At 36.9% G+C, this 17,531-nt stretch overlaps 1 protein-coding gene across 2 annotated transcripts in view; it reads right to left on the minus strand.

Moving 5' to 3' along the window:
* Positions 1 to 14,514, minus strand: part of man1b1a (mannosidase, alpha, class 1B, member 1a) — a 43,365-nt gene extending 28,851 nt beyond the window's left edge. The window contains exons 1-3 of one of the 2 annotated variants that reach the window (XM_061980755.2): positions 14,238 to 14,514; positions 7,655 to 7,793; positions 2,926 to 3,034 (exon numbers count right to left, since the gene is read on the minus strand). In XM_061980755.2, coding sequence (XP_061836739.2) covers positions 2,926 to 3,034; positions 7,655 to 7,759 — 214 coding nt within the window. In that variant the 5' untranslated portion in view covers positions 7,760 to 7,793; positions 14,238 to 14,514. Of the gene's footprint in view, positions 1 to 2,925; positions 3,035 to 7,654; positions 7,794 to 8,603; positions 9,464 to 14,237 lie in introns of those variants that run through there. The other variant, XM_061980756.2, reaches the window with a different exon arrangement.
* Positions 14,515 to 17,531: the final 3,017 nt, after the last annotated feature.

Genomic DNA, 17,531 nt, shown 5'->3' on the forward strand with positions numbered 1-17,531 from the left:
AGACAACAAAGCCATCAGCAAAACCATGCAGCACCAGAAGTCGCATTAATGGTAAGAAGTATTTTATTTATTATTGGTTATCTTCAGAATAACAATGTTATTAAAAAGAATAAGAGACTTATCATACTCTAAACATGTTGGTCTTTCTTAAAAATGCACGCATTTAGTTGTATTCAGTGTTAAAAAATATTATGTGGCTCTCACGGAAATACATTTTAAAATATTTGGCTTTTATGGCTCTCTCAGCCAAAAAGGTTCCCGACCCCTGCTCTAAACAATTATTAATCTACCATATTTTTCGGAGTATAAGTCGCTCCGGAGTATAAGTCGCATTTTTTGGGGAAATTTATTTGATCAAACCCAACACCAAAAATAGACATTTGAAAGGCAAATTAAAATAAATAAAGAATAGTGAACAACAGGCTGAATAAGTGTACGTTATATGACGCATAAATAACCAACTGAGAACGTGCCTGGTATGTGATTCCAGAAAACACAGAGTGAGATGTTCTACCTCTTGTGCAAAACACAAATGCATAAAATGACTTAACACATTAAAATGACTAGAACAGTGAACGTGAATGGAAGACCTGACGGATAAAATTTACGGGTGCGCATCATCAGTAGCATATTATGGTAAGAGTCATTCAAATAACTATAACATATAGAACATGCTATACGTTTACCAAACAATCTGTCACTCCTAATCGCTAAATCCCATGAAATCTTGTACGTCCAGTCTCTTACGTGAATGAGCTAAATAATATTTTACGGTAATGTGTTAATAATTTCACACATAAGTCGCTCCTGAGTATAAGTCGCACCCCCGGCCAAACTATGAAAAAAACTGCGACTTATAGTCGGAAAAATACGGTATTTGGGAATTTACTGTCAATATCTGTTTACTTTCTGTTGTAACATTGTTCTATGTACACTTCTGTTCAAATGTAATACGCACCCATTCTTCTGTTGTTCGATACTTTACATTAGTTTTGGGCTGATATGGATACAGTACTTAAAATGTTCTAGATCGTTGAATGATTACATTTTTGTTTACAGTCATAATCAGACAAAACACAGGGTGGCGGTGTAACAATATCATAATACCTTCTATTACATACACAATGTTGAGCAAAATAAAGTGGATAACGCAAAAAAGTACACATAAACAAACACTTCTGTTTGCTCGGATAAAAAATAATTTGTTTTTGGTCCCTAAAGTCCTCATATGTCCAAGGACTTATTTCCTGAGTTTGTAAACAGCAACAAAAATTACAAAAAACTATTTTGTGATAATAACAAAATAAATCGACCATTTACATTTTTATTGCCGATATTAGTATCAATTCACCAATTCTTGTTTGTTTGCATTTAAAAGCTCTAGCCTAGTGGTTAGCCTGGGTTATGGTGTGTAATATAGCATGAATAGCTAGTCCTCTTCCAGTGGGGATACTTGTAGGAAACTTAATTTATTTGCCATCATGGAGGCAAAAGTTACTGACTATAAATAGAAGCGGCTTTGCGCTGTGGAGGGGACGTTAGCTTGCTAGCGAGGAAGCTACAATGCGCTGAGAACGCGGTTGCTCACCTGTCGCTGTCAAATTTGCCAGACACAGCTAGAATGGGTCATCAACATACATTATCACGTTATGACAATAGTAATTAAAGCTATCAGCTGCCAAATTTATTCAAGGGATCAATTATCTTGATTGCCATACAAGCACATTTGAGACACATGATATGGCACGAAAGTTAGCACCTGAGATCCCTGATTTAGCCGAAGAAATACTATAAGAACGATATAATGTACATATAGAATAAAATAAACAGAAAAAAAGAATAGATTGTGATGGGAACAAATTAACACAAAGTAAAATCAATGACAGAAAACCAAACCAAACCAAAGGCTAGTTGGGACACGTGCAAGTCTTTGATCATTCATAATGTATATCATCTATATCACGTAGGGATGTAACATTATGAACATTTCATATCACAATTATCGTGACCAAAATTTATCACGGTTATCATTATTATGGGGTATTGCTGACTGTGCTCAAAAAGTACTTAACACACACTGAAATCTTTTGACCAAGAAAACCCACTATTTTGCCCGTTTGGAGTTTCTTATGCTTCCCTGATAGTGTTTTAGTTTCAGTGTTTTATCTGTTTTCATGGCTAAGCTTTTATTTTTTTAAATATTGGCTTGTACTGTAGCACTTTAAGATTTATTTGGATTAAGAGTGCATAATAAATAAAATATATTATTATTATTATTATTATTTATGGCGGGTGTTGTGCCGTCCTACGGCCCTACTCTGTTCAGCAGCCCTTGAACGCACCGTAGAAAAACAACCTCTGTATCGTATAGAGACAATCCTTCTCTGTGCTTAGAGAGCACAGCTTGTAGGTTCAATGTGCACAATTGAATAGCTTATTTACTCAGACGGCAAAGTATTTATACAAGTTTAGTTTGGGGTATGTTTCTTAATGGGGAAAGATATGTTAGCATTTAAACTAGCGAGCCGGTGCCAATCAGCTCGGGAGTTTAATAAAGTCCAGTTATCAGTCACAGATTTTCGATAATTTCAATTCAAAACGGTAATAATAACCACTGGAATTTTACTGCGGTTATCATTACAGTTTATCGTAACAATCCTATTATCACGTAACCCTAATTGACATAATAAGTCCTCCACTTGAATTACTTCTAAAACATATTTTTGTCATTGACTTTTCTGCTCCTTTGTTCAGCATTTATTTTCAGACCTGTCTGTTCTGGCTAAGAATCCTGAACTTTGTCACCTTTCGTTGGATAAAGGCGTACATATAAAATGCTTTGGGGCATTCACACATAATTAAATGCAACTGCAACCAGATTACAATCATGTGTACATGCGTGTAATGCATAATGGTAACACTTACCTCTCCTTTGCAATGACATGTGGGGAAAAGACTGTAATCCCAGAATGAGTAACAAAGCAAAAAGAACAAGAATGAGGCTTCGCTGTAGTCGAGACAGCTGCTTCCATTTCTGTTGGCAAATAAAATGAGGTTAGCAGAATGAAAATCTGACATGTAATGTTTACATCTGTCTTAGTCTGTTTGGTAGTCATTTTAAAATGCAACTTTCCCAAGCTCTCTCACACATGAAAACATTGTCAGCATGAAGCTTTTGTAATGGTGCTTTGCAACAATTGCAATGGTGGTTCACTTGGAAGAAACATTTTATTTTTCCCTACCTCACAAATGAAATGAAAGGTATTTGTATACCAGTGTTTCCCACACATTCATTTATTTGTGGCGGCCCGCCACGAAAGAATTACGTCCGCCACAAATGGATTTTTCGGCTTTTGACTCGCTCGACCGCTCATAAAAGCAATGGGACTCTGTCTGTGAATGTTGCTTGTAGTTACAACTCCGGTGCAGTAGGTGGCGGTAGCCTACTATGCATTGTAACTCCGCCAATAGCACTTAATTCACCTGGTGGGCCAGAAGAAGAAGAAGAAGAAGAAGCGAAGAAGACGAAGAAGACGACAACGACGAAGTAAAAGAAGAACGGACCGACCGGATCAAAATACGAGGGTAATATAAGTTATAGGTAGATAGGTTATAGCTGCATCGCTCGCGGCTCGTCATATATTTAACGTTAATCCGCGATTTCACTGAGCGTTTCACTGACGGTGAGCAGCCTGACGCTGCTTCATTAACACCGCCGCTGTTTGACTCGGGGGCCGGGCAGACGCACGTAGTAACAGTCACCTGTTTTCATACCGACGAGCTAACGTGTCCAGGTTATAACCCTGTTGTCAATAAACACACATGGACTAAAGCTAAATTGTCCACTGTCCACTGCAGCATGTGAATGCAATGAAAAGAATAAAATCTGAGCCAACCAGCTGTTAAAATGTTGTCCAGGTTAATGTTTTGGCCATTAAAGGCCCTTCATTTCAAGATTTCAACTGTGATCGGGCTTTAAACAGGTGGCTGACCTGTTCAGATGGGTGTAACTGCTACTGGTCAAATAATGTGAAATAGCATTTAATTTTACATGTATGCAATGCCATTTAAATGTAATTATAGATAATAATAATAATAATAATAATAAATACTGTGTAGTGTTGTAAATAGTCAACGGGAAGGATTTTAGTAAGATATAAGCCATGAGCACTACACAGCCAGAAAAAAACCTAGGCAGGACAAGTAAAAATATTGGGGCAAGTAGATTTGAGAAGTTGGGCAAGTAGAAAAAAACCTTAACGTTGAACCCTGCATGTGTTGAGCTGCTGCCGCTTAAGGTTAGACGGCACTGTACATGGAGCGGTTCTGCTCGTTAGTAATAAATTCTAATGTTGGATGTTCACTCCTTCACACAGATGAGTATAGAAAAATATTTTCAACGGCCGAAAAGGGCTCGACTTGGAGAGGAGGTAGGCCTACAGTCCGGACCACAGGTGCGACCTGTTCAGCAGCAGCAGGAGGAGGAGGAGGAGGAGGAGGACTGACTGTGGCAGGACACCTCTGCCTCTGTTTCACTTCATGTTGCTGGTAAATAATATGGTTGTAGTAGTAGGCTAAAGTTAAATTATTTAGTATTCACTAATTAAAGGGGCAGAGCTTTAAGAGACATTTTAGCTTTTATATTTTATAAGATATATTTTTTGTAAGAACCACAATTAATAAATATATTTCAGTGAATCACTAATTGTTCAAATCTGTATATAAATATGTACATAAAATGTTGTAATTATATTCCAACTCTGCGTTCTTCTTGGTCATCGCCGCTGCCGCCGCCACCCCCCGACCACACCACCACAAATAGATGCCTGTCCTGTGGGAAACACTGTATACTACTTTTTCACAAATGTCTCAAAACACTTTACAATGAGAAACCCATACATTACAAAGCTTGGTGCTGGTAAGCTTAATTTATACAAGTGTGGGTGGCACTGGGAACAAGGTGGGTGACATGTCTTGCCCAAGGACACAATGACAAGAATGGTGGAAGCTGGAACTGAACCAGGAACCCTCAAGTGTCTGGACGGCCACGCTACCCGCTGATCCACTCATATAATTATACAATTTTGCTTACCGACCTCGAAGCTATTTTATTTGGTACATGGTGAAATGATAGGTGTGACCAGTAGATGGCAGTCAAACATAAGAGATACGTGTAGACTGCAATATGACTGAAGTAAACAACACCAACATTTTATATGTTCCATTGAAAATATAGAACATTACACACGGCGCTCAAAAATCCATCAAAATGTTTAGTACGACTTTGGTAAGCTATGAATCCGCACCGCTTGGTGGACTGTACTATGCGTCAACATGAGTATATTATGGTGTGTGTATAAGGTAAGACATATTATCTGGTGTGTTGTTTTGCAATATTATGCAAAAACAACTTTTCTTACTTTCTGGTACCTGCTGATCTGTATTTGGGATCTGCATAAGTCCTGAAAAATTGCGCGCTTCCGCTTTTGCAGTCCGTGGCGACACCGTAGTCGATAAACTTCTTATTTTTCTCTATCTTTTTGTTTTGGGACATTCATCCTCCGCTGTTGCCATTTGTAATATAAAGTAGTGTATAGTTCTTACTCATGTCTGTCAGTAAACTTGCCATAAAAGCGCTAAAACATACATTATTCACCCAAGGAACTTTAGTTATTAGAGAGTTCCGGTCAGACGGTTTTTCACGGGACACATTTCCGGCGTTGTTGTTGTTACCGGATGAGGAGATGCTGCTTCGTTATTGATTTAAGTAAAGTCTGAATGACATTAAAACAGTTAGCTCCATCTTTTGACACTTCTTCCACCCCCGTCCTTGCACGCTACACCGCTACAACAAAGATGACGGGGAGAAGATGCTGCCGAAGGTGAGCCACGTAAATAAGACCGCCCACAAAACGGCGCATCCGGAAGCGGCTGTCAGATGATCTGTAAACCATAATCTATGCAACATTTTGACCAAAGAACCACCATTACATGTTATGTAGACCACAAGGAAGTGTTTTCCATTTAGAAAAAAAATAAAATAATATGACTCCTTTAATGCGCCCTGTAATCCGATGTTCCCTAAATATGAAACATGATCGAAAATAGACCATTTCGCCCTATGGTCCGAAAAATAAGGCTTTTATTTAGGTAGAACTATCACATATTAGATTACCAAACATCTTTGACAATCCAACAATGAATGTAACAATCCACTTGTGTGTTATTAGAGCGTGAAACTGGTATCTAAACACGGTGTAGCTCCTCCTCTAAATGCAAATGTTCCTACCACAGGAATACAAATCCTGAATTCCTACAAAATACAAAATTCGGCAAGACACGCACTGCAGGTAACTTTTTCCTCTTATCATAAAAGCGTGCTTATGTCCTTAATGTTTTAAGATTTAAAAAAAATGCATAATGTTTAAAACACATTTAATGAAAGCAAACACATTGTCTAGTCATAGTATTAAGAACTTGAAAATTATCAGTCTAGGCCTAGGTATCTATCTACGATTAATCCAGATTAATTTTGAGTTAACTGTGAACAAAATGTTATTACACACATATATTTTACCCGTTACACACACAAACACATATGTATATATGTATGTATATATGTATATATATATATATATATATATATATATATATATATACACATATATATATATATATATATATACACATATATATATATATATATATATATATATACACATATATATATATATATATATATACACATATATATATATATATATATATATATACACATATATATATATATATATGTATGCATGTATATATATATATATATATACATATATATGTATGTATATACAGTATATATATATATATATACACACACATATATATATATACATATATATGTATGTATATACAGTATATATATATATATATATACACACACATATATATGTATGTATATATATATATATATATATATATATATATATGTATATATACATACATATATACATACACATATAATATATCATATATACATATATTATATTATATACATAGATATATATACACACACACATATACTCATATATATATATATATTTACATATGTATGTATATATATATATATATTTACGTATGTACATATATATACATATTTACATATATATATATATATATATATATATATATATGTATATATATATATAAAATTTTTGTTTGTTTTTTTGTTTGAACTTACTTAATTACAGCATTTTCCTTAAACGTTAAAACACCATTGACACGAATGAGCACAACATCAAGCAGTGGAAAAGTGGGTTTAATTACTATACAGTTTGTATCTTTAGATGTTGTAATTAAATCGGCAGTGACTGATTAGTTGTTTTGGTAGCAGCTAAATTAGCATGTCGCGAGAGCGGCTATAAAGTGTATACATGACCACGTCTACGCTGAGCAGATGTGTAGAGCGTTAATATAGTGCTTGCATGGTCTGTGAACAACAATGTTTCTGTACCCCAAATCTTACTCTTGTTTATGGATTGAAAAAGCTCCCTTTTTGTTTTTTGTCGTCGCACAATCTATTTTTAGGCATACAGTATATGCGAGTGAAATGCTCGAGGTGTACAGCGCTGGTATATCTCAACCGCCTGTATCAATCACTCACCCTCCAGCAGGATTGCTTCCGGTGTTTGCCGTTGTTGTAAATGTGACAGTTTTGGTCGGTGAGAGTCAGAGAAATGAAGTCTTTCCTCGCCGGTTGATACATCATTTCATCGACGACAGGCAAATGGTGGTCATAGACGCTGCATTGAAAAAGCCAAAAAGAAATGTTAGACCCACAATGTTGTTCTGCAAAAGGGTTCCAAGCATGGAAATCTGTAAAAAGTCAAATAAACACAGATATAATAAAAAAATCCTAAATTTTCTGAATCAATGTTTGATTTGTTTCTAAATCAATGTTTGTTTTGTTTCAGACAATTTAGATTAAATCCTTCACAAATTACAATAACACTTGGCATTAATTAATTGTACACAATTTTTTTTTCTTCAAAATTCTTTCAAAAAGTTGATTCTTTATATAAATTAAAGTTGCTCTTTTGAATTACTCTCTTATCCTGAGGTTTCAAGGTTGGCAAGTATGGCATAATGTACTTAAAGCACTAATTGATGCATTTACATAATCAATATGCTTTGACATAAAATACTGGTAAAATGTGTCCAAAGATGTACCAATAAACCAATAAATGTGAGTATTTTTGCAATTAATTAACAAACATTTTATTAATAATAATTTTACACAAAAACACACATTCTATGGTGGTAAAATACCGGTAAGTGAAATTACAAGTGTTACTAAAACAGCCTTCTTTCATCTCTGTAATATCGCTAAAATGTGTTAAATTTTGTTTACCACCAATGCTGAGATCATTATTCATGCGTTTGTTACGTCTTGTTTATTATTCATGCATTTGTTACGTCTCGATTACTGTAACGTATTATTTTCGGGTCTCCCTATGTTTAGCATTAAAAGATCACGATTGGTACAAAATGCAGCTGCTAGACTTTTGACAAGACCAAAAAAGTTTGATCATATTATGCCTATACTGGCTCACCTGCACTGGCACTTTGACTTTCTCACTGGCACTCATCGAGGGCGGACGCTTCCCTTTCCTCTCCCGCTTGCTTCTTTGTCTTGTCTTGTCTTAACTTTCTTGTTGCCTCTTTTTGTACTGCTCTCCAATTTTTAAACATTATAACTATTCAACTGGCCTCAACAAAATTGACAATATCTTGGGTTTGGGGGAACCTGCTTGTCGTGACGAAGCGGTTGTTGCTGGACACATGACGGACTCTTGGGAGAAGAAGGCCTTGTGGCGACCCATCAGCGTTCCTGTTCTGCAACCCTGTACAGTGTTTGTTTGTCTAATCTTGAACGGGTTTATGCTGAATACTAAGTTTTGTTATACTTGTGCAATGACAATAAAGACCTACCTACCTATCTTCCTGTGCACTTAAGATGCGACCTTAAGGTTTTACTACTTACGTATAAAATACTAAACAGTCTAGCTCTATCTTATCTTTCTGATCGTACTGTACCATCGGTCCTAGCCAGAAATCTGCGTTCAAAGAACTCCGGCTTATTAGTGAATCCCAGAGCCCCCCAAAAAAGTATATGGGCTTTAGAGCGTTTTCTATTCGGGCTCCAGTACTCTGGAATGCCCTACCAGTAACAGTTAGAGATGCTACCTCAGTAGAAGCATTTAAGTCCCATCTTAAAACTCACTTGTATACCCTAGCCTTTCAATAGATCCCATTTTGATCTGCTGCTGTCTCTTTTTTCTGCTCTGCCCCCTTCTCCTGCGTGGAGAGGTTATCAGGCGTCCACAGGTCAGCCAACACGGATGACGCGCTAGCTGTTCAAAGTCGGGACCCAGGATGGACCACTCCTCTTTGCATCAGTTGGTAACGTCTCTGCTCCCCAATGTGTCTACATGCAAGAGGATACCCTGCTTGCCCCACTATGGACTGAACTCTCACACCGTATCCACTCGGCATCCATTGCACCGGTCACCATTTGCAGTTCCATCCAAGGTTTCTTGTTGTTCCCATTGGGTTGAGTTTTTTCTTGCCCTGATGTAGGATCTGTGCTGTGGATGTCGTTGTGGCTTGTGCAGCACTTTGAGACATTTGCGATTAAGGGCTATATAAGTAAACTTTGATTGAGTGACTTTGAAAAAGGCAAAACTTAAATGTATTGCTATTGTTGTTTAAATGTTTTGTTATTGCTATTATTCTTACTTTACCTGTTGTGGTTTATTAGTTACTAATTTATATCTAGGTATTTTTTTCATCTGTATTTAAAGTTGAGTTTTTGTGGTACAATAAATGCTGTCAAAGTGGAACCACTTGAATAAAACAGGGCATCCTGAGGAGACAGACAAAAAGTGGTTTGAAGATGTTCTGTAAAACAAGAACTATGCAAATGTTTGACCAAGAAACAGCCATTACATGTTATGTAGATCAGTGTTTTTCAAACTTTTCTGAGCCGAGGCACATTTTTTTCATTGAAAAAATCCCAAGGCACACCACCAGCAGAAAACATTAAAAAATTAGACTCAGCAGCCGATATTGACAGTAAAAAGTCGTTCTCGCAATTGTTGGATATAAATTCAAACCATAAACAAGCATGCATCACTATAGCTCATCTCAAAGTAGGTGTACTGTCACGACCTGTCACATCCCGCCGTGACTTATTTTGACTTTTTTGGTGTTTTCCTGTGTGTAGTGTTTTAGTTCTTGTCTTGCGCTCCTATTTTGTTGTTGATTGTCATGTACGGATTTGCTTTGTGGACGCCGTCTGCTCCACGCGCTGTGAGTCTTTGCTGTCGTCCAGCATTCTGTTTTTGTTTACTTTGCAGCCAGTTCAGTTTTAGTTTCGTTTTGCATAGCCATCCCTAAGCTTCAATGCCGTTTGTTTATTTTTGGTTTAAGCATTAGATACCTTTTTACCTGCAAGCTGCCTCCCGCTGTCGTCTGCATATTGTGATCACAACAAAAATGTTCCTGATGTCTACAAAGCAATTAGCTACCTGCTGCCACCTACTGATATGGAAGAGAATCACACAGTTACTCTGCCGAGCTCTCGACAGCACAGACAATAATGACTGGTTTGCAAAAAATATTTTTAACCCAATTAGGTGAAATTACATAATTTCCCATGGCACACCAAACAATATCTCACGGTACACTAGTGTGCCGCAGCACAGTGGTTGAAAAACACTGATGTAGACCACAAGGAAGTCTTTTAAATGTAGAAAAAAAAATCATAATATGACCCCATTAAAAGCTCTATTGTTGGCCAAATTGATATCATTTACATCGTATATGGTCTATATCGCACATTAGAGTTAGTAGTTGCCGTGATTTTTAACTTAAATTGTTCACAACATATGGTTTTAATTGGGAAAAATTAGGTGCGTTCCAGTGAGTTTACTGCATCCTTTCAGATTTCAATGCATCAGGCAACATTACTGGTCTTGTAAGATTAATTTGTAATCTGAATGGTGCCAAAACTCAATTTGTGATGATAATTGTTTTAAAAACACTTTTAAATAATGTATTAAAACGTGTTCATCACCAACAATCTTAATGTTAGTGGAGAAAGCCGACAACTGCTGAGTCACCAGTCAGACTGTCTCCATGATTTCTTTACACCAGGGGTGTCAAACTCATTTTAGCTCAGGGGCCGCATGGAGGAAAATCTGTGCACACACGGGCCGGACTATTAAAATCATGGCATTAAAACTAAAAAACAAAGACAACTTCAGATTGTTCACATTCTGAAAATATTCAAATAAAAATATAGAAAAAAATACCGGCGGCGGTAAAGTTTAGATCCATGAAGGAAAGAAGAAAGTGAATACATGTTTATAACTGAATACATTTACATATGCATAAAAATGTGTTTTCTTTTGTATTCTTTTTTTTAATGAATTAAGTAACGTTTAAGACAGACCTTTTTCCAAAACACAAGATCGAATGTGAGATATAACAGGATAATGCACACATTTATCATTTGTTTTCAAAACGGTTACAAAAAAGTGGGACCCCAAAAATTTACTGTGGGACCCCATTTTTATGACTTGATGGGACCCCATTTTGAAAATTCCTAGCGCCAACACTGACGGAGTATTGGTGAGTGCAAAACAGCAGCAGGCGGCTGTGGCCTGCGGGCCGGATCTAATACTAATCAAATATCATCCCGGGGGTAGGGCTGGGTAATATATCGAGTTTATAAGACATATCGATATATTTTTAAGCAAGATATGAATTAAGAAAATATCGTAAAATCCATATAATTTATTTCAAGTTAAAATGACCAAACGCTGCTTATTTGTTGTGTTCCTTGTTCTCCCCCGCATCCCTCCATGGGCTACTAAACATTTTACATGATACATTTTGTATTATTTGCACCGCTATGTTATTTATTTTATGTAGAAAGAATATTTTTTAATTTTATGTTGTGTAATTATGTGCTATTTAAACAGTTTATTTTCTGTGCTGTTAATACCCATCTTGACTAACTGGGTTGAAAAAAGTACCACTGACTGTTTACAGTCGTCATTCACTTCAATTTCAGTGAATTTCGCTCAAAAAGGATTATCTCTATATAAATATTTTCACCGGAAAATATATATATATCGAGATATATATTGAATATCGAGTTTAAGTAAAAATATACGAGATTTATCCATTTGTCCATATCTCCCAGCTCTACCCGGGGGGCCTTGACTTTGACACCCCTGCTTTACACAGTCTTCTTTATTTAAGTTTGGTATCTTTCTGTTAAACAAAAAAGTGTCCCAAGGCCATTATCATTCAGCCTCTATTATGTCTTCTTCAATGTCAAGGTTCACGGTGCAAAAAGTTGAGTTGAGTGTGACTTTATTTCGAACATGCATACATACAACATGATACATCACAATTTCCAGTTTCTCTATTCAACATGTTCGAAAAGGAGTAGGAAGAAGCAGAGCTTATTTAATCCTATCCCTTTTCCTTTACATAACAGTTCCTAAAACTTTTGTTCACTTCCTGTTCTCAATTTATTCACAATATACTCAATAAGTAACAACAATAAAAAAATAATATTGGTGAAGTTATATTTCATATGGTGAGATGAGTAATATTATCTTGAAAATGAATGGGGGATGAAATACATTCAGAATGTTTATCATGGTTATTCTTATTTGTACTTTGTAAACACTTTTTGAAGAGTTTCTTTAAGTGGATCATATTAGTACATTGTTTGATTTCTTTGCTTAATCCATTCTATAATTTAATGCCACATACTGATATACTGAAGGTCTTAAGTGTTGTACGTGTGTAGAAACGTTTTAAATTACATTTTCCTTTAAGATTAAATTTCTCCTCTTTTGTTGAGAAGAATTGTTGTATATTCTTGGGTATCAGATTATAGTTTGCGTTGTGTTTTATTTTAGCTCTTTGCAAATTCACTATGTCGTGGAATTTCAGTATTTTCGATTCAATAAATAAAGGGTTTGTATGTTCTCTATATCCAACATTATGTATTATTCTAACTGATCTTTTTTTTTGCAACACAGTTAATGAATGAAGTGTAATTTTTAGAGATAAATGTTCAAATGTAACATCGGAAATTATCGGTATCGGTTTTTTTTGGTTTTTTTAAATCAACATAAAAACACAAGATACACTTACAATTAGTGCACCAACCCAAAAAACCTTCCTCCCCCATTACACTCATTCACACAAAAGGGTTTTTTCTTTCTGTTATTAATATTCTGGTTCCTACATTATATATCAATATATATCAATACAGTCTGCAGGGATACAGTTCGTAAGCACACGTGATTGTGCGTGCTGCTGGTCCACTAATAGTACTAACCTTTAACAGTTAATTTTACTAATTTTCATTAATTACTAGTTTCAATGTAACTGTTTTTATATTGTTTTACTTTCTTTTTATTCAAGAAAATGTTTTTAATTTATTCATCTTATTTAATTTTTTTTAAAGTACCTTATCTTCACCATACCTGGTTGTCCAAATTAGGCATAATAATGTGTTAATTCCACGACTGTATATATCGGTTGATAGCGGTATCGGTAATTAAAGAATTTGACAATATCGAATATCGGCAAAAAGCCATTATCGGACATCCCTAGTAATTTTGTAGTTATTTCCCCATATTTCTGCACAATAACTCAGATATGGTAACACTAGCGAGAGTTTGTTGTCACATCTGAACAATGATTGCATTTATTTGCTGTCCACACTAATGCCGAGTAAAGATAAAGAAAGGTGATTATATAAAAAGAAAATATAACTATAAAAAATCTCGTCTGTTTTATTTTTTGAATTTTTATTACCGTTGTCACAATGGTAATTACGATGTTTTTATTATCCTATGCTCATCATACTCTGCTGGAAAATGTAGTCACATCTAACACATCATAATATAGATAAATAATTACGCAAATAATAAAAGAATGTTTGTATCATGTGCAGGGAATCTACAACATTATTTGCTGCATTATTACCTATTTACGTACTATTGTAATACTTTAGATTTGAACAGCACTGGCTAGCGAACATTGACATGATCCTACCGGACATCCCATGTTTTCTCCGCCATTGACACATATTTAAATGAACTCAAAGCAGAAACAACACCTTAATAGTCAGATAGAAGCGCCATTTTTGTCACCTTTAAGGCTGGTTTAGTCCTCACATCGATGTTGTTCTCCACGCAGCTAACCATCGGTTAGCCCACTAGCTAGCTGGCTGGCTAGCCAAGAGGGTCTTCAACGTAGCGGACAACGTCTCAATGAATTAACATTACCATACTTTTAACACAAGACGTCTGCTATTAGGTGAAATATGTGATATATTGTTTGGGTGGAAAAAAAGTTAAAAACACGGGCAAATACAATAGTGTACAAAAAACATCAACAGCGCAATACATGTGACGTCACGCGTCCTGTGAGATGTCACGTGTTCGTTTTCCTCCAATGACAGCCAGGCAATGCCGACTCAGGGTGGGCGATACTGCATATTTTGGTGTCGATCCAAAACAAAAAAATACAGGGCCAGTATCGTCGAACCCAAAAAATTATACCTAGGCTTTTTACCGTATCAAAAAAAAAAATATTTGATGATTTTTCCTACATATATTGATGATTGTTCAAACATATATTTACCAACCTATTTGTAAACAATCTAGCCATACATTGGACAGTTAGACTTCGCCCGGCCAACGTTGTTGATCCACAAGGGAAATTGTTCCACACAGTAGCTCGAGCAGTTATAAAGGATGGAAAGGCTAATGCAGGTATAAAGTAGACCAAAAATGTACCATAGTAGCAATATGAAATATAACATATATGTAATATTTACATATTTATATATATATATGAGAGAGAGAGAGAGAGAGAGAGAGAGAGAGAGAGAGAGAGAGAGAGAGAGAGAGAGAGAGAGAGACTTCCCTTTATTGTCATTCAAATTTGAACTTTACAGTACAGATAAGAATGAAATTTATTTGCATTATCTCATTGTATTGTCATTCAAATTTGAACTTTACAGTACAGATAAGAATGACATTTATTTGCATTAGCTCGTTGTAGTGCAGGATAAAAGAGCAATACGTTGCAGATATAAATAAATAGATTACTGTACAGATAAATATATTGCACTTTTGCATATGCATCCATGTTTATGGATGTATGTTATATTGTCTTTATATTGCAGCGAGTTCATCCGTTTTTGGGGGGAATTGAGGGGATTATTATGATGCGTTCAAGAGTCTTACGGCCTGAGGGAAGAAGCTGTTACAAAACCTGGAGGTTCTGCTACGGAGGCTGCGGGAACCTCGTTCTAGAGTCCAGCAGTGAAAACAGTCCTTGGTGGGGGTGGGAGGAGTGTCTACAGATTTTCTGAGCCCTGGTCAGGCAGCAGCTTTTTTTGCGATTCCCTGGATAGGAGGATGATCTTTTCCGCCGTCTTCACCACTCTCTGCAGAGACTTCCAGTCTGAGGCACTGCAGGCTCCAGTCCAGACAGAGATGCTGTTGGTCAGCAGGCTCTCTATAGTGCCTCTGTAGAATGTGGTGAGAATGGGGGGAGGGAGCTGGGCTCTTTTCATCCGACGCAAAAAGTGCATGCGCTGCTGAGCTCTTTTTACAAGAGAGAGACCAGGTCATATTGTCAGTTATCTGCACCCCCAGGAACTTGGGGCTGCTTACGATCTCCACTGCTGTGCCGTTGATGAAGTATAATATATACTCATATACTATCATATTATATTATATATTTCTATAATGTATACAATATATAATAAATCCCAATTACCATGTACAATATTACAGTATATGTAACAGCTACAGCAAAAAAAAAAAAAAAAAAGCCAGCATAACATAGAGAGTAGATCCAGCAGAAAATATACATTATAAACAAAGAGAGGTAGCTAACATAGAAGCGGTCAGGTAATAGACAGATATCATCTATTGCTGTATGGCGAGTGATTATACAGCTGGATGGAGTGCGGAATGAAGGAGTTCTTGAATCGAACACTGTGGGAACGAAGCTGAAGGAGCCTGTTGGAGTATGAGCTCCGCTGTCCCTCAATTGTCAGGTGGAGTGGATGGACAGGATTGTCCATGATGGCGAGCAGTTTGTCCAGTGTCCTCCTGTCCCTCACTGACACAAACACCTCCAACTGTGGCCAATAGTTCGACCGGCGATTTAAGTCCCTTTTGCTGGTGCTGCTCCCCCAACAAACCACTGCAAAGTACAGGGCACTGGCCACAACAGACTGATAAAAGATCTCCAACAGCTTGCTGCACACATTAAAGGACCTAAGATATCAACAACATCCATCCATCCATCCATCTTCTTCCGCTTATCCGAGGTCGGGTCGCGGGGGCAGCAGCTTAAGCAGGGAAGCCCAGACTTCCCTCTCCCCAGCCACTTCGTCCAGCTCCTCCCGGGGGATCCCGAGGCATTCCCAGGCCAGCCGGGAGAGATCGTCTTCCCAGCGTGTCCTGGGTCTTCCACCTCCTACCGGTCGGACGTGCCCCGAAACACCTTCCTAGGGAGGCGTTCGGGTGGCATCCTGACCAGATGCCCGAACCACCTCATCTGGCTCCTCTCGATGTGGAGGAGCAGCTCCTAGGATCATTGGGACACGCAAACTCCTCTACCATGGTAAGGTGGCAGCTCAGAGAGGAGATATCAACAACATACTAATTGTTAATTTTTATTATCAAACATTTGTTAGACAAAGTCTACGGTGCACAATAAAGATGGTCACAGTTGCCTATACCATACTTGCCAACCCTCCCGGATTTTCTGGGAGACTCCCGAAATTCAGCGCCTCTCCCGAAAACCTCCCGGGACAAATTTTCTCCCGAAAATCTCCCGAAATTCAGGCGGACCTGAGTCCGCTTTCCCACAATATAAACAGCGTGCTTGCCCAATCACGTTATAACTGTAGAATGATGGAAGGCGAGTTCTTGGTTTCTTATGTGGGTTTATTGTTAGGCAGTTTCATTAACGTCCTCCCAGCGCGGCAACAACACACAACAACAGCAGTCACGTTTTCGTCTACCGTAAAGCAGTTCGTCTGCCGTAAACAGCAATGTTGTGACACTCTTAAACAGTACAATACTGCCATCTAGTGTATTTGATGAAAGCACTTTTGTGCGTGCCACACAGCAATGCATCATCAGAGAGGGTGTTCAGCATGGTTAGACAAATAGTGACAGAGAATAGAACAAGGATGGACAATTCAACCCTTAACTCAACAATGAGTGTTATGTGTGTGTATATGTGTAAATAAATGAACACTGAAATTCAAGTATTTATTATATATATATATATAAATATATATAATAAAATAAATATATATTTATAGCTAGAATTCACTGAAAGTCAAGTATTTCTTGTATATATATATATATATATGTAGAGGAAAACCTCTTCAGAAGCTGTAATGCTGTTTTTCT

Source organism: Nerophis lumbriciformis, linkage group LG20 (assembly GCF_033978685.3).
Source record: "Nerophis lumbriciformis linkage group LG20, RoL_Nlum_v2.1, whole genome shotgun sequence".
Classification (NCBI taxonomy): Eukaryota; Metazoa; Chordata; class Actinopteri; order Syngnathiformes; family Syngnathidae; genus Nerophis; species Nerophis lumbriciformis.